Source organism: Hoplias malabaricus, chromosome 10, assembly GCF_029633855.1.
Source record: "Hoplias malabaricus isolate fHopMal1 chromosome 10, fHopMal1.hap1, whole genome shotgun sequence".
Classification (NCBI taxonomy): domain Eukaryota; kingdom Metazoa; phylum Chordata; class Actinopteri; order Characiformes; family Erythrinidae; genus Hoplias; species Hoplias malabaricus.
In genome coordinates, this window is record NC_089809.1 from 36,777,682 (window position 1) to 36,801,596 (window position 23,915).

Sequence of the window (23,915 nt, forward strand, 5' to 3'; positions counted from 1 at the left end):
GTTGGTGTGTTCTCCCTGTTTCCACATGGGTATCCTCTGGATGCTCTGGTTTCCTCCCACAGTCCAAAAACACACGTTGGTAGACTCCAAAGTGTCCGTAGGTGTGAATGTGTGTGTCTATGTTGCCCTGTGAAGGACTGGCGCCCCCTCCAGGGTGTATTCCCACCTTGCGCCCAATGATTCCAAGTAGGCTCTGGACCCACCGTGACCCTGAATTGGATAAGTGGTTATAGAGAATGAATGAATGATAATTCATAAACCTTTCTGATGGTCTGATTGACTCTGGACTTATAGCAGTGATGTCTACATACCACCACCTGGCTCAATTGAATTGAACCCTAGTCATCTGGGCCTACTGATCTGAGATGTACCCAAGTTGGGAATCAAACCCTACTAGTATTTTTCACTGCACTTTTCCTGAGCTGGGAATTCAACCCTAGTCATCACTTCTTACCAATGTATGCTTTACCCCAGCAGTGACTGGAACCCGTGTCATCAGTTCTTACCGATCAGTGCTTTACCCGAGCAGGGAATTGACCCTAATCCCTGGCAAGCTGAGGTCCCTATAGAAATGCAGAAAGACGACATTTGGAAGTGTGTATGTGCCATGAAGATGGGAGATAGTATCACTAAAGCTGCTAAAGACTGACACCCAGGCTTCCCCACATTAACGGCGCCCTCTCACAGCCTCGAGGGCAGCAGCATGCTGTTGGGGTATTATTTATTTAACCTTTTCAACCACAGTTTCCACTGCTCGTGATGGATGGAAATGAGTGATTCAGCCCGTAGAAGGGCTTACAGTCTTCTATTTAAAGCTGGGATTATTGTCTTTGTCTCTCATGGGATTTAATTAATGCTGTCACACACACACACACACACACACACTGGCAAAATATGAGAAAATGTGTGAATGTGTGAAAGGAAATGCTGGGGTTAAATCATGTCGCAGATGCTCCCATGCATTCACCCCTCTGCTGTGCTGCTAATGAATGCTATTTGACACACGCACTCTGTTTACTGCCCTCGTCTACACATCCTCATGCTCCTCACATGGCGACCCCTCCAAGTTTTACATGTCAGATGCATTAGAGCAGGCTGCCCCAGGCTCCATTGCTCCACACAGTTCCATCGCTGCTTTCATCTCCTCGAGGAACACAGTAAGGCACACTGCTGGGGTCAGCTTGGCTATTCAGCAGCTCCTTCTCTTCTGGGACGGTTTTACACCTTCCACTTTGCCTTTGCTTGCATTTGCCCTTGAGAGCAATAGTGAGGTCAGGTACTGATTTTTGGATAACTGGCAATGAACCTATCCCAGAAGAATCAGATGGTGCGCCATCACTCCAGAGAACGCAGTTCCAGTGCTCCAAAGCCCGGTTGTTGTTGCAGAGGTGGTGATGGTTGGGGAAGGTCCACAATATGTACGCTTTAACACGACAACCATGCTCATTTGATGAGTAGTGTGATCACAATACCAAAATCTCTATGCTAGGACACTACAGCCACCCAATATAATCTCCCTTTTCTTTCTTACAGACATCTCCAAACTCTTCTCTCTCTTTGGGAAACCTGTGGAAAGAGCGGAATGTCATACGGATCCATTGATGGCGGCTCCTTTGGCAGCCGAAACCCGTTTGGTGGGCCCACTAGGCAGGGCTACCAGCCAGTAGGTAAAGACCCATTTACCTCCCTACCCAAACAGTGTAATCTAACCATGCGGAGAGTCTAAAACCCTTGAGCTTATGCCACACTATTTATCATCAAGCATTGTTCACCAAAATACCATAAATCATTTGACAAAGACAAAGAGCGATTCCCCACTCATTTGCAAAAAAGGCACTGCATTCAGTGCTTACGCTCCATAAATCATTATGCAACTAATCAGCCATATGGCTTCTCATAACAAAGGTCTGCTTCAGCACTTTCAGACATGTTTAGTAACTAGATGACATGGCTTTGTTGACATTATCAATGTAAGGGATTCCATAGTGGAGTGAGAGCAGAATGCTAAACCCAGCCATTTGGGATGTGAGTGTTTTATTGTATTAGTAGTGCTTTAAAGCCACTCCATATTGATGACTCCGTCCTCTGAGCCTGGTCCAGAGATTTATAACCTCACTGAATATTCTTAAAGTGATACTAGGTACTGTTTTTTAACTTACAATTACAGCTCTTTCATTCATTGTGGTGCTTCACTGACCTGTAAGAGTGAAAATAGAGCCTCGGCACTGCAGAATCAGCACTGTGTAACTTGTGGTGGTGGGCAGGAACACAGGACAGTGCTGTAAAAGTGAGGGGAGCATCAAGAATACCAAATCATACCTAGTGTTGTTACTGTAACGCAGCTATTTACAGTGTAGTAACACTTTAATCATTTGTTACTGTTCAAGAGAGCAGTTGTTGCTGGTTATGTAGTTATAATTTACATAAAGACAGTTTAAAACACTGTCACTTTGTCTCTTCTAAAGATTATCAGGAATATTTTTCTCCCAGCAAAGGTCCAAACTACATAAATTCATTCATTATCTGTAACCCTTATCCAGTTCAGGGTCACGGTGGGTCCAGAGCCCACCTGGAATCATTGGGCGCAAGATCGAGAAAACACCCTGGAGGGGGCGCCAGTCCATCACAGGGCAACACACACACTAACACCTACGGACACTTTTTGAGTCGCCAATCCACCTACCAACGTGTGTTTTTGGACTGTGGGAGGAAACCGGAGCACCCGGAGGAAACCCACGTGGACACAGGGAGAACACATCAACTCCTCACAGATAGTCACCCGGAGCTGGAATCGAACCCACAACCTCCAGGTCCCTGGAGCTGTGTGACTGCGACACTACCTGCTGCACCACCACGCTACCCATACATACATATCTCATTTAACAACATCCATTTACATAGGTCTTCAATAATATTTATGGTACATTTTCCTACACACTGAACTCATCTGGCACTCATCTCAACTCAATCTCATAGCAAATGCTATCTATATTCATGAATGTAATCTGTCCTAGTGGGAAGGATTTAAGACTGATGTGATAAAACCATGTTGTCCTCACTCTCATGTCCCATGTGTTCTTTGTCGTGAACTGGCCATGCAGGACGAACAAACTATTTGATTGACTTATTTCAGTGATGCTATAGCTGTAATACCTGGATTAGCTGAGCACATTGTTGGGTTTCCTCCCACCGTCAAAAACACACGTTGGTAGGTGGATTGGCGACTCAAAGGTGTCCGTAAGTGCGAGTGAATGTGTGAGTGTGTGTCACCCTGTGAAGGACTGGCACCCCCTGTAGGGTGTGTTCCTGCTTTGCGCTCAGTGATTCCGGGTAGGCTCTGGACCCACCGTGACACTGAATAGGATAAGCGGTTACAGACCATGAATGAATAAATGATCATGGATCTTGATGGGATTATAATTTTTGGGTCCAGATCGCAGTCTAGGATTGGGTGATGCCTGTTATTCTCCAGGACACAGGCCAGCTGGACTCCCAGCAGTGACAGTGATGATACCGAGGACTCATGTTTACAAAAAAGCCCACTGAGACTTGTGATGCCCTGTGATAGACTGCTGCCCTGTCCACTGTGTGTTTGTACCTTGTGGAGAATGATTCTGGATGAGCTCTGGATGCATTGTGACTCTGATCAGGATGAAGTGGTCGCAGAAAATGAATTTACATATAGTATATAATATAAGTAAGTGAAGGGAAGGCTGGAGCAGAGCCGGTTTGATGGAATGGATTTGCTGTCAGTGTTTGTGGCTGGATGGAAATGCTTTGGAGAGTGCTGTATTAAATGAGAGCAAAATGGCAAGAGCCAAATTCTTAATACTGTCAACAAAAAGCTTCCAGAACTCCTACATTAGAAAGTGTAATGCAAATATTTATCAAACTTTATAAAACATGACCCAGGGAGAAAACACACGAGACGTCATCCTCAGAGAGAAAGTGACTGGGCATGAGAGAGAGAGAGAGATTAGGTGTGAGTGGAGGTAGAGCTCTTGGCTGTTGCCTGTCCCAGAGGAGTGAGCGAGTGAGTGCTGCAGCTCCAGTCATTAGAGACAGCTCTTTGATCAGAGGCGGACCTGCGCTCAGGAGCCTGTCAGCTTTCCGTGTGTATCGGCGCTCGCTCGTCAGCCCGGCTGAAGAGGGGCTCAGGCGATGATCAAAGCTGAGGTTAAGTCTCTAATGGAGTTGTCAGTTGAGCTAATCTTTCTCCACCCTCCTGCCAAACCTTTCAGCTTCCTCCAGCATATGCATTTTCTCCCTTTCCTCTCTCTCTCTCTCTCTCTCTCTCTCTCTCTCTCTCCCCCCCTCTCTCTCTCTCTCTCTCTCTCTCTCTCTCTCTCTCTCTCCCTCTCTCTCTCTCTCTCTCTCTCTCTCTTTCTTGTTGTATCTCCCATTTGCCTTCTTTTTTCCCTTTCTTGTTCCTTTCTTACCTTGTGTTTGTTCTTATTCTTTTGAAAATTTCTCTCTGAACATATTGTTGATGTTTAAGAAATGCTGTGGGAAACTGAAAGTTTTTGGGCTGTTTCTCAGTGTTTTTTGGAGGATGACGAAGATGAGGTAACAGGTTTTTATCAGAGAATTATAGCCTCTTTATTTCTAAACCTAACTAATATCACATTAATTATTAACTAAAAAGAACTGAAGAGAATTTTCCAGGGGCTCAGGCCACAGTTTCCAAGTCGTCGTTGGAAGGCAAAGTAACTGTATATTTGGGAAATAAAGAAATAAATTATATTCTGAGTTTATGTTGAAGGCAATTTAATAATTCATTTACATTGAATTGAAGAGATTTGAAAATAGAGAAAGAAATATGTTGGAGAAATCAATTGTCACATGATCAGTAAGGCACTAATGTCATTGGACAGCTCATGATGCTTGCAGGAGAGGTCTGTCTGCTCAGATCTGTTTCACTAGGGGTATCTAAGTTTTTTTTTTGTTTTTTTTTTTCTTGGATAGGGCTGTATATCTCTTGAAACTGAGAGTTTTCAGGGGCAAACTTCAAATTAATGAATATGAATGGGCAAAATAGTAGTGCAAGCAACCAAATAAAGACAACAATATCAGTATTTTCTCCTTTAAAACTATGTTAAACATTATATTAATTTAGTTTAATGCAGTTGTAGTGAATTATGTCAAGTGTAAGACATCTCTAATGCTTGGTCGATGTCTCTGAATTTCCAGTTCCACCTTAAATCTTGAAGCAGTTCAATTCTAGCGCCTGGGCTTCCACAAAAGTGGAACTGAACGTTTCGAACAAAAACATTCAGCTTCATATTACAGAGAGAGAGAGAGGAGAGGGTGATATTGCTATATAATCATTGTGGAAAACCTTTGAAGGTATGATGCCCTAAATCTAACCTAAATCTAGTGCCATTAAAGTTCTGTTTATTTGTGTTCTGGTGATGTATCAGGTTCTTGAATGGTTGTCCCGTTTCATAGGGAAGGTTTTTACCACTAAACCTTGTAACCCAATTCCAAAGAGCCAAGATTTCACTCGAAAAAAAGGTTAGGGGTAAAATTAAGAAATGGGATTCAGCCTAAAACTGTGGCCTTGTTTATTAGTGGTCATCTAAAGGTAAACTGACCGATGTTATTGACTACTTGGATTAGATTCATGAAGCCAGTATTGTCCTTGTTTTTTTTATTTTGCAGGGTCCAGCTCCATTGTGGGCTTTGTTTATCAGTCATGGGATGATGGCCTCAGCCGAACTATGGTTGCCTGCTTGTCCGAAGGCTCTGGGCACCGTGTATGGTGGCCTTCATTAATGTTGTTTTCTGCAGAGGCTTGCTCATATGGGGAGTCTAATGAAGGGACACTGAAGTTCCAGCAGGTTGTACACAGTGCCTGAGCCAGAGCGTGCTCTACAGCCACAGCCGTGTGATCCCTCCCCAGGACAGCAAAAGTGATGCTGGGTGTCTTGTCTCACGGACTGAGCCCTGTCTCTCTCTCACACACACACACACACACACAGTTATGCTGGTAGTAACACATGCTTGTCCAGTGCTGTGTGTGTGTGGAGGGCTCTGTTTGCCCAGAGTGACTGAGTGAATGAGGGAGAATTCCCTGCAGAATGTGTTTGATGATGGATTGTTGAAGTGCCACAGTGATCAGTCTAAGGTTAACCACTGTGGCTACAGCTTCTTATACAGGGCTATACCTTGTGGCCCTTATATACACCTTGTTGCCAAATGTTTATGCACGGGATGTTTGTGAATATTCCTTCTCAAACCAAGAGTATTAAAACGATGTGTCTGCATTTGCTGCAGTACATTTGCAGTGCTGGAACATTTTTGTGAGGATTTGATGGCATTCAGCCATGAGAACATTAATAAGATCAAGTACTGGAATTGGATGATAAGTTTTGGATCACAACCTCCCCTCAAACTCATCCCCAGTTCACACCCATGGACAATTTCACATGCTCACCCAGTCACTCACACACTTAGACAATCTACATACAGAAATGTGTATGTGGACTCTGGGTGGAAATCAAAGCACTAACAGGAAACCCACGCAGACACAGGGAGAACACACAGTACCGCTCAAAGTCAGTGGCTTGCAATTAGGAACCTCAGGCTTTGGAGTTGTGTGGCAGTGACCTGTTGCACCACTGTAAAATTATATATAATAAAATGCCTTATTTGATACAACGATATATTTGCCACATCGCCCACCTCTAATGTCTTTGCGCCAGACTATGTCAGTTCACAGAGTGCACTGCAGACATTATAGAGATAATATGTGCTAGAACTCCAAAGGAAGCCTTGCCCTCAGTAAAGAAGCAGAGAATCCCATTACTATATTAGAAAGGGCACTCCGTGTCAAATCTGCATAGTGTCCAGACGTTGAGGAAGACTTTGAGTTGTGAGATTGCGTCACACTGAAGACTCGTCTGACGTAACGCAAGCGCAAAGATGAGTGGCGAGTGGATGTATCCGGTAAGTTCTGGAAATGTCTGGAACAGACTTTTTATGTAAAACGGGTGCATAATGTGTCAGACTTGGGGTCTAAGATTGACTTTGACTTGTTTCATATTCTAAGGATATGTCTGTGGGCTTGTTTCAAATCTTCTGGATATGATGTTTCATATCTTATGGATTTCATAGAATATATGAAGTGAGTCTTTGGACCTGTTTCATATTTTAAAGATATAGACATTATAGAAGTACCCTTAAAGTCACTCGATTCAATATTCTGCACTCAGTGTCCATTTTATCAGCACCTCTGGCCATATAGGTGCATGCTGTAGTTCTAGAGCTACAGGCTGTAGACTATCTGTCACTCTGCATACTTTGATAGCCCACTTTCACTCTGTTCTTCAACCGTCAGGACCCCCAAAGGACCTCCATAGGGCTGGTATTATTTTGGTGGTGGATCTTTCTCAGTGCTGCAGTGACACTGATGTGGTTGTGTTGTGCTGCACTGGTACGAGTGGATCAGACACAGCAGTGCTGCTGGAGTGTTTAAATACTGTGTTCTCTCACCGTTCACTCTGTTAGATACTCTGCCCTCATAGATTTGTAAAGTCAGAGACAGTAGCTTATCATCCTCTAGTCCTTCATCAGTGGACACAGGACGCTGTCGGCTGAATGTTTATAGCTGGTGGACTATACTCAGTCCAGCAGTGACACTGAGGGCTTTATAAACTCCAGCAGCACTGCTGTGCCTGATCCACTCATACCAGCACAACTCACACTAACACACCACCACCACGTCAGTGTCACTGCAGCACCAAAGGTCACCCAGTTGGTTCTGTGGTGGTCCTGACAATTCATGTATGCAAATATACAACAGATGGGCTACAGTCTGTAATTGTAGAACTTCTAAGGTCAGTGGAGATGATCAGATTGCCAAGGTAATATGTTTACAGTGCACCTCCGTGCCTGTCCCCTGCTTCCACCTGGACTCAAATATCCATTTTTCAATTTCTTAGCAATAGAGGCATCCTGCATTCCAGTGGAAATCAAAAGTCACACAAAAATCCAGCCCAAGTTGTTTTTTTTTTATTATTAATTCTTTCTTCCACACTTTCAGATTCACTTCACAACCACAATCAATCGATCGAAGGCAGGGTCCACACTTGCAGAAATGAACTTGTCTCAGAGTGATGGAACGAGGAAAATGGAGAGAAAAAAATACCCAAAACAATTGCTTATTTTTCAAAGCGTACCCCCCCCCTGCCTTGTCCTATCGGCGTGTACTGCTGCTGCCAGTGGGACAGACTCGCTTTCCTTTATAATGTGGCTACAGTTGGCAGAGTGTGTGCTGAAGTGAAATAGAAACATATTGACTGCTCAGGTCTAACCAAACGTGTCAAAACGCATTTCAAGACTGTTCACCCCGCAACGAGACAGTGACCCCAAGTATACTCCTAAAGCAGTAATGAAGCATTCTAGCACAAAGGTATAAGAAGCTGAGTTAGTTACAGTGCAGACTTTAAATAACATGCTGATGTTCAGGGCGTTTACACAGGCATTCTCTTCAGATTGTTGCTATAATTACTGAACTTCTTGTTTTTTCATTTACTGCTCCTGAAATATATAAAAAGCGCTGTGACATTCTGCTTTTTAAACTCATTGCGAGTGTGACATAATACAGAGTGAAACTAGTAGGCTGGGGTAAATATCAAATGCTGATATGGCTGTGGTAATTAATTCGTTTCCATCTTTGAGGATTTTGATTAGTGGAAGAACACTCTGATGTCATTATAAGGGGTTGTTTTCTGTCAATCTCTGTGGAATCTTGTTTGGGGCTTAAAGATTATTACTGATTAATAATCATTTGCCTTTGATGAGCTAACACTAGAGATGTCTGGTGCAATGGTGATTATTTATGATCTAGCCAGACTTCAGCAGATATTTCTGTTCAGGTCAGAGAAGCATTTTACAGCCATGATACCTCTGTTTTCTCAGTTTTATTTTTAGTTCTTGGCAATGAAACTTGTTTTAGGGTAAATTGTAAAATAAGTGCACAGCTTTCTCTTCTGTATCCAGGTGATCAAGCGCACTTCTGGTACGAGTACATCAGAGCCAAACTGTTTAACAGTGGGAACAGATGGAGATTTGAGGTTAAATCAAAAATATAATAATAATAATATAAGAGGCAGCACAGTAGAGCAGCCATTAGCATCATATTCACACAGCTCCAAGGACCTGGAGTTTGTGGGTTCGAGTCCCGCTCTGGGACTTTTTTTTTTTTTGTGGGTTTCCTCCGGGTGACTGTCTGTGAGGAGTGTGGTGTGTTCTCCCTGTGTCTGCATGGGTTTCCTCCGGGTGACTGTCTGTGAGGAGTGTGGTGTGTTCTCCCTGTGTTCTCCGTGTTGACATGGGTTTCCTCCAGGTGCTCCGTTTTCCTCCCACTGTCCAAAAACACACATTGGTAGGTGGATTGGCGACTCAAGTGTCTGTAGGTGTGAGTGTGTGAGTGTGTGTCGCCCTGTGAAGGACTGGCACCCCCTCTAGGGTGTGTTCCCGCCTTGCACCCAGTGATTCTGGGTAGGCTCCGGCCCCACCAGGACCCTGAATTGGATAAGCGGTTTCAGACAATGAATAATAATAATAATAATAATAATAATAATAACAATGACAATAATAACAATAATAACACTAACACAGTAGCAATAATGACTAGAATAGAATTGAAAATAACATTAATGCTAATATAATTTGCACATTATTTTGCGTTGTATGACTGACAGTGCCCAATCCCCCAAGCACATTGTGTGCAGAAACAGCCTCTAGTCCACTGCAGTAATACATTGTGTTAATTATTTTAATAGCACAACCACATGCTTGAGTTTGGCCAGCAGGGGCAGCAGTGCTCTCACTGTCTGACCTGAAACTCCTCATATGAGCACAATATGAACTAGTTTAGGCTTCGTGTAAATGATATGTAAACGAGGCAGTGGTGGGCTGGTACTTGATTTCAGACACTGAAGCTGATTCATCAACTGTGCTCAGATCTGCTTGTTTCCACCTTGTACAAAAGTTTCATAAATCAGGTGATAAGAGTTCATACATCATTAATAAGTTCAACAACTGATTCCAAATCACACAGATGTTTTCATGGCTTTGGAGAAGTTTGTTCTGTGTTGTCATGACGATATATATTTGTGTTTGTGTGTGTTATAATCAAGCTAGTGCTGTGAAGCAGTATGATGCTGAACACGCAAAGACAGGAGTGAAAGTGTAGGGGTCAAGAGACTTGACATGGTCTGATAAAACTACTCCTAAAATCTTATCACATCACTAACTCTAAATACAACTGGGCAATAAACAACTGTATTGAATATGACAGGGAGCTAAAGCTAAGTAATAGTTAACCAATTACTTTTCTGGCTAGTTCTGACTCTGAAATTTGATGAAGTGGGTTGAATTAGGGGCCGTCAATAAACACATTACACAGTCATTTTCTACAAGTCCAAGCCAAGTCTCAAGTCTCTCATCATGAGTCCAAGTAGAGTTTCAAGTCTCTTATGGTTGAAAAATATGAATGACATCCTGTTTCAGCTCATAACACTCTATTGCTATTTCTTATGAGTTTAAATCATGTGCTGTACTCTCAATTTTTAGCACACACTACAGTATCAAAAGTCATCAATTGTATGATCACATTTAAAAGTATGTGATCACATTTAAATGCAGTGAGAGGAAACCTACAAAACAGTTTTAAGATAACAACTGTATGTTTTTCCAATTTTTTAGCTGTTTTTTCTCTGCACTGCAGGATCCTTCGAGTTGTTTGTGCTTAGCATCAGTTATGAGGAATTATTACCTGGCTGTGTAGCCCAGGCGTCTCATGCATAACACTTTTCAGTGTTTAAAGAAAAAGAAAACTATTGTAAGTAGAGGTCTGTGAGGGCCTATTTTTAATCCCATTTTACGCGACTAGCTATACTGATTAATACTGGAGATATGTATGTGTATGGCCCTGTGCCTCACATGGCATGTTTACCGCATCTGGTGGAAAGGAAATGAAAGCTGTGCCTCATTTTCCTCACATTCTGGCTCCAAGACTGACTCATGAAGTTGTGGAATAGCACAAACGATATGGATTAAGATGCTACTACTACTAATAATAATAATAATAATTTCATCACACAAAGATTGTTCACGAGTCCCCATCTCCGGACAGCAATCACCATCTGAATTCTAATGTGTCCTGAAGTGGTCCAGTGGTCTATATTATATGTGTTTTTCTCAGTGTTGAAACGTCAGATCAAAATGATGATCTTTTATTGGTGGGTGACCTGCAGGATTTCAGGAATGTATATGGCATGTTATTAAAAAGTTCATTCATTCATTCATTCATTCATTATCTGTAACCCTTATCCAGTTCAGGGTCGCTGTGGGTCCAGAGCCTACCTGGAATCATTGGGCACAAGGTGGGAATACACCCTGGAGGGGGCACCAGTCCTTCTCAGGGCAACACAGACACACTCACACCTACGGTCACTTTTGAGTCATCAATCCACCTACCAACCTGTGTTTTTGGACTGTGGGAGGAAACCGGAGCACCCGGAGGAAACCCACGCGGACACAGGGAGAACACACCACACTCCTCACAGACAGTCACCCGGAGCGGGAATCGAATTTTTTTTTTAAATATATTTTTAATAATTTACTTTATGTAAATAGTTTATGGAATTATATTTGACTTGCTTGGCAACTTATTGCCTTATAAGTTAATGTGTGTGACAATTATTAGCTATAACTAATGTCATCATCATTGTGTGGGAATTTACAATAATGACTAGAAGTGTAAATCCAAAAAAAAAATTTTTGTTTTTGAACTTTTTATGGGCAGTTATCTGTGTCTTTAGAGTCACAGCATTGGTTTTCTGATATATTTTAATGGTCAGTTCATATTAATAACAACACCAAAACACCACAGCAGCGTTCTCCCCCTGTTTAAACAGCCCTGTTAAGAATGACCGGTTTCAGCGCCTGTTCATTTAAAGGAGAATGAGCTCAGAATACCCCCCATACACACTCACTTTTTTTGACTTTCTAAATATAGAAAGTGTATTTCTCTTTCATTTTATAATAAAAATTATCATGATTCACAGCTGAAATGACACAAGGGAAAATGTGAAATAACTGCCTGTGGGTTACAACATTTTAATCAAAAGGAGTAATTATAGCAGCGTGGTACATTCTCAGGGTTTTCTCAGACGTCGTTTCTGACACTGGCGTTTGTTCACGCAGTCAGTCACAGTGGCTTGGGAGACAGCATTTAAGCTTTTTCTTGCTGAGGCTGAAATGCGTCTCATGGAGTACCACTGAAACTCATAGACACAGCTTGCCCTAAGCCTAAAACCCATCGCTCTCTGAGCTCAGCTCAGCTGAAAAAAAAAGAAATCCCTTTTTTACTCTCGTCCTGCAGCACTCGGGCAATACTCCGACTCGCTTCTGGATGAGTTTGCCATTTTCCGTGTGTGAGCGAGGCAGGCAGATGCTGACCTCATGTAGAAATGAATGGGGGAGCGTTTTGATTAAGTCATTTTCTGGTTTGAGAGTATAATTGAACTCCTGCAGAATCTGCGTTTACAGTATCGACGAACAAGTCATTGAGGGCAAATGTTAATTTGTCCCCAGCAGCCCAGCGATTCAGCCTCATTTCTCTTCTCTCCAACCGCAAAAAAACACATCACGCTTAATGCATTCAGTAGCATTAAATTGAGCTGAAGTATGTGGAAAATTTCCATTTTCACCTAATTTCCGCCGAAGATCAGGGGCAGCTTTAGCCCTTTTTGGAGGCTGAATGAGAATTTATTTGGGTTCCCCCTTGTAACTTAATTTGTTCATTTTCTGTAACCACTTCATCCTGTTCAAGGCCGCGTTGGGTCCAGATACTACCTGGAATCTTAGGGTGCCCTGCAGGAACACACCTTAGACAGGGGCCTATTCCACCTCATAGCATCACACACTCTGTGGGCAGTTTCTCAAACAAACACACACCAGTGGGAGAAAACTGTAGCACCCAGGACAAACCCATGCCAATAGGGAACCAAGCTCCTTACAGACAGTGACCTGAGGCTGTCAGTAACCTAAACACGGTGTTAAAGTAGTAAAGGTGTGGGGTGGGGTATATTTTATGGCAGTAAGCAAACATTATTATATTTATTTATGTGGGTGGGGCACTGTGTTGTATGGTGTGTAAAAAAACCTAAAAGTTTTTTAAGGTAGTTTTGGGTACAAAGTTTTAATTGAGATTGTATGGTGTGGCAATACCCCAAAAGATTTGAAGGTACTATATGACACAGAAATAGGTTTTTAAGGTATTATACTGCAGCAATAAGCCAGAATTTGTTACTTGGTGGGTGGTGGTAGGGGTGTAAGCAGGCAGTAACCTAAAGGTCTTTGTGGGTGGTAGCATTTTCTAGGTATTTTTGAGGTAGTGTTTGGTACAGAAATAACCCATACGTTGTTAGGCTGATTGTATGATGTGGCAATAACCCAGAAGATTTGAAGGTAGTATATGGTGCAGCAATATCTCAAAAGTTGTTAAAGTATTATATGGTTTGGCAGTAACCCAAAAGTTGTCAGGGGATTGTATGATGTTACGATACTTCAAAGTTGTTAAACTGTGAACCCTAGTCTCTCATTAGTTAGAGCCCACTCTGCCTGAGATTCAGTGACTTATGGAGCTGCCACATCACTGAAGTCGTAGGTAATGGAGAAGAGGACAGTCGACAGCGCAGTGGACATGATCCTGCCTCTGTGTGAACACTTGTGTTTGTTTGATGTGTACATATCACAAACAGCCTGTAATTAGAGAGTGAAATGAGCTGAGCTTGGTCCAGGTGTCTCGATGATAAAAGCTTTAAAGGGGGTCCCACTGAGCATCTGCCCTCTTCTCTGCAGGAGGTCTTTTATGCAAGCCACAGACATCTCAGGCAGCCAAACTTACAGCCCACCAGCATGTGATAAACCACACACACACACACACTCAGTTGGAACCAAGTGCAGTGTTTGTCTGTTGTTGGCTTGGAGGAGCCGATATACTTAGAATGCCGTGAATATAGACCACGCATCTATCATAATGATGGAGTGGAGCAGAGAAAAGGAGGAGAAGGACAGGTGTAAGGAGACCTGGAGGCCAGCACCGATAACAGTAAGGGCACAAAAGGTTGTTTCTTTGAAAAATGATCCATTCCACTGTCCTAATCACCATCCTGATACACACCCTTCAGGATGTACAGTCAGAATATGGAGTATTCTCTGCATACTTTATTCACTAATGGAGCAAAGTCAATTCCAGGGAAGTTGGGAGAGGATGTGGAATGCTAATAAAAACAGAAAGCAGTGATTAATGAGTTCTCTTTGACTTGTGCTGAATTCAAAACAGTACGAAACACAGTCTGATGCTTTACCTTATGAATGTACGCTAATAATACACTTATGGCACTTTTTCACCTAATGGTACCTACTCACATTGATATATGAGTATATATAAAGTCCATTTTGTTAAGTGTACTTTTGTAGATTTTACCCAATTATTTGTCATTATACAACATACAATGGGATCTTCTGCATTTAACCCATTTGTGGCAGCGAACACACACACATAAACACATACCAGTGCACACCCAGAGTGGTGGGCAGCCATTTCCTGGTGGGTTCCGTGCCTTGCTCAAGGGCATCTCAGTCCGAGATCGAACTGGCAGCCTTCCGGTACCAAGCCCGGTTCTCTAATCATTACGCCACATCTGCGTGTATTTCCCAAGTATTCTTTAATAAGTATGCACACTAATGTCAATGCACTAATAGTATACTTGTATTACATTAGTATATAAATAGAATTTGATGGGAACCACGGTGGCACAACAGGTAGTGTCCCGGACACACTGCTCCAGGTTCATGTGGCACGCTTTGGAAGGCAAATCCAGGGGTCCTGGTTCTCTCCTGGTCCTCCGGTTTCCTCCCATAAGCCAAAAACACCTGTGGACTGGTTACTCAAGTGTTCATAGGTGTGAGTTAATCTGTGTTGCGGTCAGTCTGAGAAGTGCTGTGTGGACAGGGGAGAACACTGCTATAATGCTTGATCCTTGTGGTAAATTTGACTAATGGAAACTCAAAACAGCTGAGCTGAGTCAAGTTGGTACCATGCAGCTGAAAAGCACCATTACACGCCAAACTGGATCCCTGCACCATGTTCCTATAGAGCATTTGTGTATGTTTACCACGGTGTTATATCAGCTTTTCTTTTAACAACACTTTGAGGCCTGAAGACTATAATTGTTCCAGAATTCTTTGCCCTTTTTACGTTATTCAAGTGTTCAGCTGAACAGGTGTATGGATGTGGCTTGTTCCATTATATGTGCTTCAGAATGGGCTGCACACTTCCAGTGGGAGGCAGGTCAGGCTAACACCTGCATTCTCTAATCATGCAGCCGTGCTGTTGTAACATGCCAAACGTGGCTTGCTGATTTAATGTGGCCATGATGATATAAGCACTGACGTCCTGAAAAATAGACAGTCTCTGAAATATCCGTCTTCCAGCATTAATGGTAGCTTCAGAGATGTGCAAGTTGTCCATGCCTTGGGCACTAATACAGCCCCCTGCCATGACAGACCCTGGCTTTTGATCTTCATGCTGAGAACAGTCTGGATGGTCTTTCTTCTTCTGGTGTTGCTGTGTATCAGGCCGTTTCAGGTGAACCTGAGTGCAGTGAACTCATCAGCATTCCTAGATGTTGTTGCCATATGGATTCTGCTAGGTATATTAGGTTATTGGTGTAGAAAATAAGCAGGTTTGAGCCTGGCCAGTACTTGTATGGTACACCTCTTAGGAAAGCTTGGGTGGCTGCTGGAGGGGATGTTGTTGGGGCCAACAGAGTCTGCTTTTTCCTTGAGGTCTGTGTGCATCCCAATGCCTGAGTGCACTGACAGGGACACTGTACTGAAGAAATGACACTGTTCATTAGATTAGATGTGAGTGTTCAGTGCATGTGTACATTAATGTGTATCTGGAGGCTACCTACCCACACACTGTGAAATAAAACTAGCTGCTCAGTCTTTTGTGAGCTGTCTAAAGCCATAGTTTGACATGATTAGTTTTACATGGGGAGCAGCACAAAAAAACCCACTAAAAAAAATTAACCCGGGATATGACGGAATATTCACCCACGTATCAGTTCGCATAGGATTAATGTAACCTGCCGCTATTTTTTACTGCTCGTTTTACAGTAGGTAAAAGACTCCGGAATTTTTCCTGAAATGGGAGCTGTTCTGATGAGATATAAACTACTGGGATATTCTGATAATAATTACTTTACCCCATGTCCACAGGTAAAACTAATCCTAATAGGGCTTGGCGAGAGTCTCACGTGGCTAGACCAATGCAAGCCCTGGGTCTGTTTCACCTCTCTGTTTGCTTCAGTGGGCCTAATATCTACAGCACATGGTAGATAACCTCACTTGCTTTTCACAGCTGTCATGTGCAAATGCATTAGGTGAAGAGTTGTAGAACAACAGCATGTTAATTGCAGTCATTTTGAAGGCAAAGGGAGGCGAGAGCTTATGAGGGTTTTGTGTGTGTGTGTGTGCACATTTTGTGCATGTGTATACGTGTCTGTGAGACTGAGCTAAGAGCCACAGGTCGTGAAGTGGGTCCCGGTAATGGCCTTGTGTGATTACCTCATCCTTTGCGGGCGCACGCATGTGTGTCATACATGTGTCTGATGAGGTAATGGCTGTGCCCACACGGTCCATTTGGATGCCTCACGACTCGATCTGTTTATGCGGTTCTGGTGCCCAGGAAACTGGCATCCCTCTGCTTCTCTCTGTGTCATTTAGCAAGTGAAGAGAACAATACCATGGCTACTTATCATGTCAGCTCAAATCACAGAACAGAATCATGGTAACCAAAGCACATTGACTATAATCAAGTGTGTTTTCACTGTTTAGCACAACATGTGACCCTCATTCATGCAGTGGTTGCTTGTCAGGGGGATGCAGAAAGCTATAGCTTGCTTTAAGGAACACTCAAAGCGGAATGAAAACATTAACTATCACTGCTTGTGTTGTAAATATGCACTGACCTCTTACAGCGTTTCTGGTAGTAAACCCTAGAGTGGGTTCTTCCACTTTAAAGACACACCCCCAGTGTAGCCTGAATGATGTCCAGTTGAGGGTCCAGAATGATGTCTAGTTGAATTCGGGCCTGTATTTATGTTCTGAAGCATTTTGTTATGTATAAATACTTAATATATTGTAGCAAATATGCCAAAGAAGGACAGGACAACATAGCACTTTAAAACAGAAGGCTCTTTACTGAAGTGGCAGTATGCAACTTGTCCAGCACTTACACAACAATCTAAATGCAGGGTTGGGTAACACACACAGGTAGCACACACAAACCACAAATACCACCCACTTAGTACATAAAACAGCTCAAGAAGCCCAACTATAAACCAAACTATGGTAACAATAAATAGAACAGCTCGTGGTGCGTATTAGGAGTTGTTCTGCATAGCCTTTCCCCCCAGTTTCCCCTCACGACTAAGTTCTTGTAATATATCCTTGCTCTCTTAAGAAAAACATCTCAATTTTTGTCCATTTTTAGTTTATTACATCATTTGAACACAACAGCTGTTTTGCTTTATGTGTTTCAACTGTGTCTGTTTATGATTTTATTTTATTTTTTGCAGCTACTCAGGTCAGTCCCGCAGAGTTACAAGATGTGTTCCAGGAAACGTCCTCCAACATCTTCCAGATTAACGCCAATGGTGAGTGGATGAAGTTAAAGTCCAAATAAAGTACTTGTTTTTAGTTTAGTTTACCACCTCTCCATATATTTGATAAACAGCATATATATATATGTATATATATTTGCAAACTACCAGTGTATTAGAAAACCAGGTAAACATTCCATTTGTCTAATAATTGAATTGTTTTTTTTTTTTTTATTATCATTAATTGGCTATAAAACACAAAACAAAAAATATAAATAAATAAAAAAAACTGCAGCACATGATAAGAGTTTCTCCTCTGTTCTGCACATGTGAACAGAACAGAGGCTTCTTCTCATTTATGAGTCCATCAGCAGCCTCAATTCCATGGTGCCACATATCTCATCTGATACTATGATTGACTCTTTATAACAAAATTGATATCAACACACTTTAATAAATTAAATTGTGAAATAATTTTGCTGAAATGATGCACACTCCTCAATTATTGTTCAGCTCTAGTTTTACCTGCCACTCCGAGACACGAGGCCAAGCCACCACTCTTTACTCATTGCGTAGGTACTGAAGGGGTGCTCCATCCGTCCAAAGAACACAGCCCAATACACCAACACATGGCATTCAGCAGAGCTCAACCCAGCACCACCTCTCCAGACTATCCTTTTCATTGTGTGTATACCAGTTGTATAAAATAATGCCTACTGAGTGTCTACAAACATGTACATACACTTGACATGGAGAATACCCAATGTAGCTGGGCACATCATTTTGCTGCTTGTAGCCCAGCACTGGTGTTTGTACTGATTATTATTCATTACCATGAACAATGATGAGATCTCTGTTCTTTGATTACCTTTGCAGTGGTCACTTTAGAGAAGAGCCTTCAGTCTTTGGGAACATCCAGAGACACAGCAGAGCTCCGCCAGAGTCTGTGAGTGGTCTTCTTAATTTGTCTATAACGTAGTGTATGCTAAATGTCAGATGTCCACACACTGAAGATCATGCTTCATGCCTTACATTGTGCTAAAGGCCTGACACAGATCGATAAGGTTCTTTATTATAGAGAGAATGACGCAGAGGCTTTCGTGTGAAGCACTGAATAGCACACCCTAGTGGAACAGTTGCTAACCGTGATTGGTGCCGCATTACAGAGAATTTTATGATGACTTTTAATTAATGGGTGAGTTTCTTCCAGGTGCTTTGCTTTCCTCCTAAAGTCCAAAAACACAAGTTGGTAGGTGGAGTGGCAACTCAAAAGTGTCCGTAGGTGTGAGTGTGTGAGTGAATGTGTGAGTGTGTGTGTTGCCCTGTGAAAGACTGGCGCCCCCTCCAGGGTGTATTCCCACCTTGCGCCCAATGATTCCAGGTAGGTTCTGGACCCTGAACTGGATAATGGTTACAGATAATGAATGAATGAATGAATTAATTAATTAATTAATGATTGAATGAATGAACGAGTTTCTTCCAGGTGCTTTGGTTTCCTCCCAAAGTCCAAAAAACCTGTTAGTACGTGGAGTGACAGGGTGAGTGAAACTGTCCACATGTGTGAGTGACAGGGTAAGTGTGTGAAATTGCCCACATATATATGTGTGGGTGTGGGAACCTGAACAGGTGTGTGTGAGTGAGTGAAGTTCTGTGATGGCTTAGTGCTCCGTTCCCAGGAATACCAGGTAGGCTCTATGGTCAGGATGTTTGAATGACTGAATTGAATGAATGGATGAACGAATGAACGAATCGTAAGTACAGTGTCAGATATAAACATATCATCTGAGGAGTAAGGAATATGCAAAATGCCTTTATAAACTCATCCGCCAGTTAATCCTACCCTTCTTATCTCACTCTGGTATTAATTCAGGAATATGGGGCTGATTTCATGGTCCACTTCCAGTGAAGATACTTGGACGCACCTCTCTTTCTGTGAGAAGGTTAGCGCCTTCGACGTTTCATGTACTTTCCCCTCCAGATTCCACTGACTGAATTTCTGGATTATAACAGTTACTGACTCAGATCATTTCAAATAAACCCAAACGGCTTTGGAATCCAATTGGCAACCAGTGAATCGCAATGTGTAGAAAATGGCTTGTTTTATTCATACACTTCTTCTGCCTGAATGATCTTCTGCAATAACCAGATAATTGGCAAAGCATCAGTGTAATCAGCTGTAGCTCCTGAGCCTCTCTTTTTACAATTTTGAACCTAATGCTGTAGTTGGAGTGTTCGTGCTCTAGCTGTGATACAATGGGACTGGCGGAATGAGGAAAGAAAATGTAGATGCATTGTTGCTCATCCATTACTCTTAATCTTGACTTTGGCCTGTCACTTACATCTTTTTTCCATCAGCTTGTTTGTAAGCGCAGATCTTGAAGTGAAACCTGTTGATGCTTTTTAGCTTTGGAAGAAGATATGAGTTTAAATGTGGAGAATCTAAAACCTTGATCCCAAATCTGCATGAACACATCTATAGATAATGTGCCTGGCTGGAAATCTCAAACTTCATGTCCATATACACTATTTGTGTGTATTGGGTCTGTCTCATCATTTCTGTTCTAGTTTATCCCAAAGGTGATGGATGGGGTTAACGTCAGATCTCTGCATGGCTCAAGTTATTTAACGTCAAACTCACCCACCCATGCCATTATGAACCTTGCTTTGTGCACTGGGGCACAGTTATGCTGGAACAGAATAGGGCCTTCCCCAAACTGTTCCCACAATACTGAAAGCATACAATTGTCCAAAATATGTTGGTATAGTGATGCAGTACGGTTTCCTTTCACTGGAACTAAAGGGCCTGAAAAACAACATTATATCTCCTCCACCAAACTTTACACATGGCACATTCAACTCCAAACATAACTCCAAACATACTTCCAGTGTTCCAGAGTGGTGTCATGTTTTGCATCTTGTCGTTTGACACTTGGCATTGTGCTTTGCAAAGTAAGGCTTACATTTCAGCTTCTTGGCCATGGGATCCCATGCCATGCAGCTCCAGGCACACAGCTTTTGTGCTGCCATTAATGCCAGAGGAGACCTTACTCTGTAACTTTACATGGTCTGCCACTTTGTGGCTGAGTTGCTGTGGTTTCTAAATGCTTCCACTTTAATACAACTCACAAGTCATCATGGAATATTTCAGAAATTTCAAAAGCTGACAGCAGTGGCATCCTATTGCAGTGACATTCTTGACTGCAATAAGCTCTTGATTTTATACATCTGTGGCAATAGGACTGAATAAAACATTTGAATTCAGTGATTAGGAGATGTGTCCCAATGCTCTTTTCCATGTAATGTCCATGTAATCTGCAGGTGTGTGTGTGTGTGTGTAATATAAACGATTTATATTATATATAGATCATAGGTTTGCCATAAATGTCATCACATTATTAGAACATGCTAGATTTAATTTTATGTATTTATTTATTTTATAATCTTTCAGTTAACCCATGTGAAGCTGTATGATGGTGGTGATGATGATTATTGTGGGAGTGTGGTGTCGTTTAGAGCTGGGTGTTTATTTACTGACTTGATAGATTGCTTGTCACTGACTGATAGATTGTGAGTTAACCCTTTCCTAGAGATTTTAGTGATTTTTTTTTTTTTCTGAGACAGATTAGTCAGCAATGCTTCATCAGATTTTAATTAAATGTCATAACTGGATGGAAGACATAATAATGATTTTTGCTATGTGGTTAATGTCTGTAACTTAAATTACAGAAATATCTTTATGGTTTATGATGTCAATAGATATTAAAGAAGTTGCAGTTATGTTTGCACATTATTTTTCCCCAATATGTTAAAATCAAATAACTGCACAGTCACATTACTTAAACATGTGTAAGTATATGTACATATTTGTATTTACAAAAAACAACCAAGCTGTGATTTGATTAAACTTTTGTCTAGTACAGTTTGAGCAAGGCCACTATCAGAGCTTGTTCTCCCAGTTTTATCACCGTCCTCTCAGCACACATCGATTACTCTCCCTCAGTCTGGCTGTCAGCAGCTCCAGAATTCATTGCTTGTCACAAAGTGGTCAATCTGAAATGATTGCATGTGTGTAAATTGCATTACGCTCACTGTGTCCACTGGCGTGTCATCAATTCTATCAGCCTGTTTTATGATGGCTTTGAAAATCTACTGACGTTCATGCACTGGCAGACTGTGCGTCTTTCGTTTTTTCTTCCCAGGACTCGTCAATACAAAAGCTCAATACAAATCTGTGGAACAAATATATGTAGCCATTACTGAATATAGCCAACAACTATTTGGAGCTGCCACATCTGCTGTTTTGTAGGTGTGACTGCATGCAGTGTGGATAAATGTTGGCCGGGATTTCACTGCGTGGTGCACTGCTTCTGTCATTAATGCAATCAGCAGTGCCATACCGTTTCAGGACTATACTGAACAACAAATGATCCTTTGGAAGACTCACTTCTGGCTTCTGGTTTGTTTGTTTGAATAGCTCAGCAGGAAGCATCCCGGCCACTTGGCTCCAGGGTCTCGGGTCCTGGGTTCAATTGTCAACTTTGTAAGGTGTTTGGTGTACTCTGCCTTTCTCTGCATGGGTCTAGGATTCCCCCACAGCTCAAAGAAACATTGAAAATCTCATTTTGTAAAATCTGTGCTTTATAGTATTTGTACCACAGTGCAAAGAAATTTCACCTCTGCGTCTAATATCAGGTTAGTCATATTTACTATGCTTCTGCTAAATGCTAGGTGCAGTCATTTTATAAAGTATCAGTGGCTTAGTCTGCGATCATATAAGGACTGCAAGTTTCTTTCAGCACTTGTAGCAATATGTGTTCCACATATTTTATGTCATTCATCAGCTCTCAGGTTTAGCCAGATTAATATATAGTCACTGGGAGCATAGTTTTGCCAAAAATCAGAAAATCTATCTCCAGTCAATCCTCTCAGCCCTACTCCATGTAATCTGATAATGGTTCTGCCTGAAAAGAAGATAGAACAGAAGGGGTCTCCCAACTGAAAGATACAAGCGAGGCTAGACGTCCTTATAATTAGCCTTCATCTCTTCATGGTCTACCTGAAGACGTTTCCTGGTTATAGTGGAGGCTTGCTGGAGTCCAAACTCAGACACATTTCATCTAAAGTACCCTGTGCCCTGCAGACTTGACTCCACAAAGTTTAAAGGAGCTGTATCTCTCTTTAGCAAGTTTTATATCAATCTTTTAAAATGCCAGTGTTTTTGTAGCAAATAAAAATTGTAATTTATTTTATTTGACTCATTTTATTATTCCTTTATTCTCTAGAATGCATGAGATTTTAAGATTGAGACATCTTTGCATTCCAAAGAAAAGCTTGTGCCTCTAAAATAGTCATTTTGGAGCATTTCTATTGGTCCATTCATCATGATATTTTCACACAATGTAAATCTGCCTGTGTTCTGCCTCAGTCCAGGCTGAAACACTCTTTAGAATTTAAGATGTATGGGTGGGGATTAACGGCTGTCGTATATGTGCTTAAATGTGCATATTATAATATTTTTGTGACATCACAAGCACAGTGACTTAAAAATGTCTTTGAGTTTTGGTTCCTATATATTGGCAAGTAACTATACCCAGATAACGTGCAGATGTGGGCCAATTCTGGCAATGATGCAGCACAGCTGGCCCACTGTGGGTACTGGCAAACAACATGGGAACCAAAAGTGGCAACATATTACTCATAATGCTCATTTGGCCAGACGTCGCAAATCAGATTTGGCTCACTTCTGACAAAAATATGGCTGTGCTGGCTACGGCAAACTGTGGATGAAATACAATCCTCAAACCTCAAATCCAAAGAGAATCCTCACTGTTCTGTACATCATCTGTGTTATAATATATGCATCCTATATTTTAAAGTACAGATAGTGGTTCACTTGCATCTTTTGTAGTTGAGGATAATGGGGTTATTCTGTTTAATGCTGGAGATTGTTGCATTAAGTACTTACCTACCTCTCAGCAAGGCCTTAAGAGGAGAGACAACATGTGCTTTGCATTGATGTTCTTCAGCATGGTTCCATTTAAATGAACATCTTCAACAATGATGTTGTAAATAGATGTTGTAAATAAATGCACCTTTTCTACGTGGAACATTTTAACACGCAGTTCTGCTGACTTACAGCAGTGTATGTTACAGGATTCACAGTTTTCCACTATGAATTCCAACAGAAGAAATAAGAAATTTCTTGTTAATTATCTATTCTTCTTATGT

At 41.8% G+C, this 23,915-nt stretch overlaps 1 protein-coding gene across 4 annotated transcripts in view; it reads left to right on the forward strand.

Moving 5' to 3' along the window:
• tsnare1 (T-SNARE Domain Containing 1) overlaps window positions 1-23,915 on the forward strand; it is a 188,711-nt gene that overhangs the window by 35,742 nt on the left and 129,054 nt on the right. For all 4 annotated transcript variants that reach the window (XR_010804405.1, XM_066683727.1, XM_066683728.1 and 1 more), the window contains 3 exons: window positions 1,534-1,667; window positions 17,664-17,741; window positions 18,564-18,633. Coding sequence is in view for 3 of the 4 variants with exons in the window: in XM_066683727.1 (XP_066539824.1) it covers window positions 1,583-1,667; window positions 17,664-17,741; window positions 18,564-18,633 (233 nt within the window). In the remaining variant the exon portion in view is untranslated. The remainder of the gene's footprint in view (window positions 1-1,533; window positions 1,668-17,663; window positions 17,742-18,563; window positions 18,634-23,915) is intronic.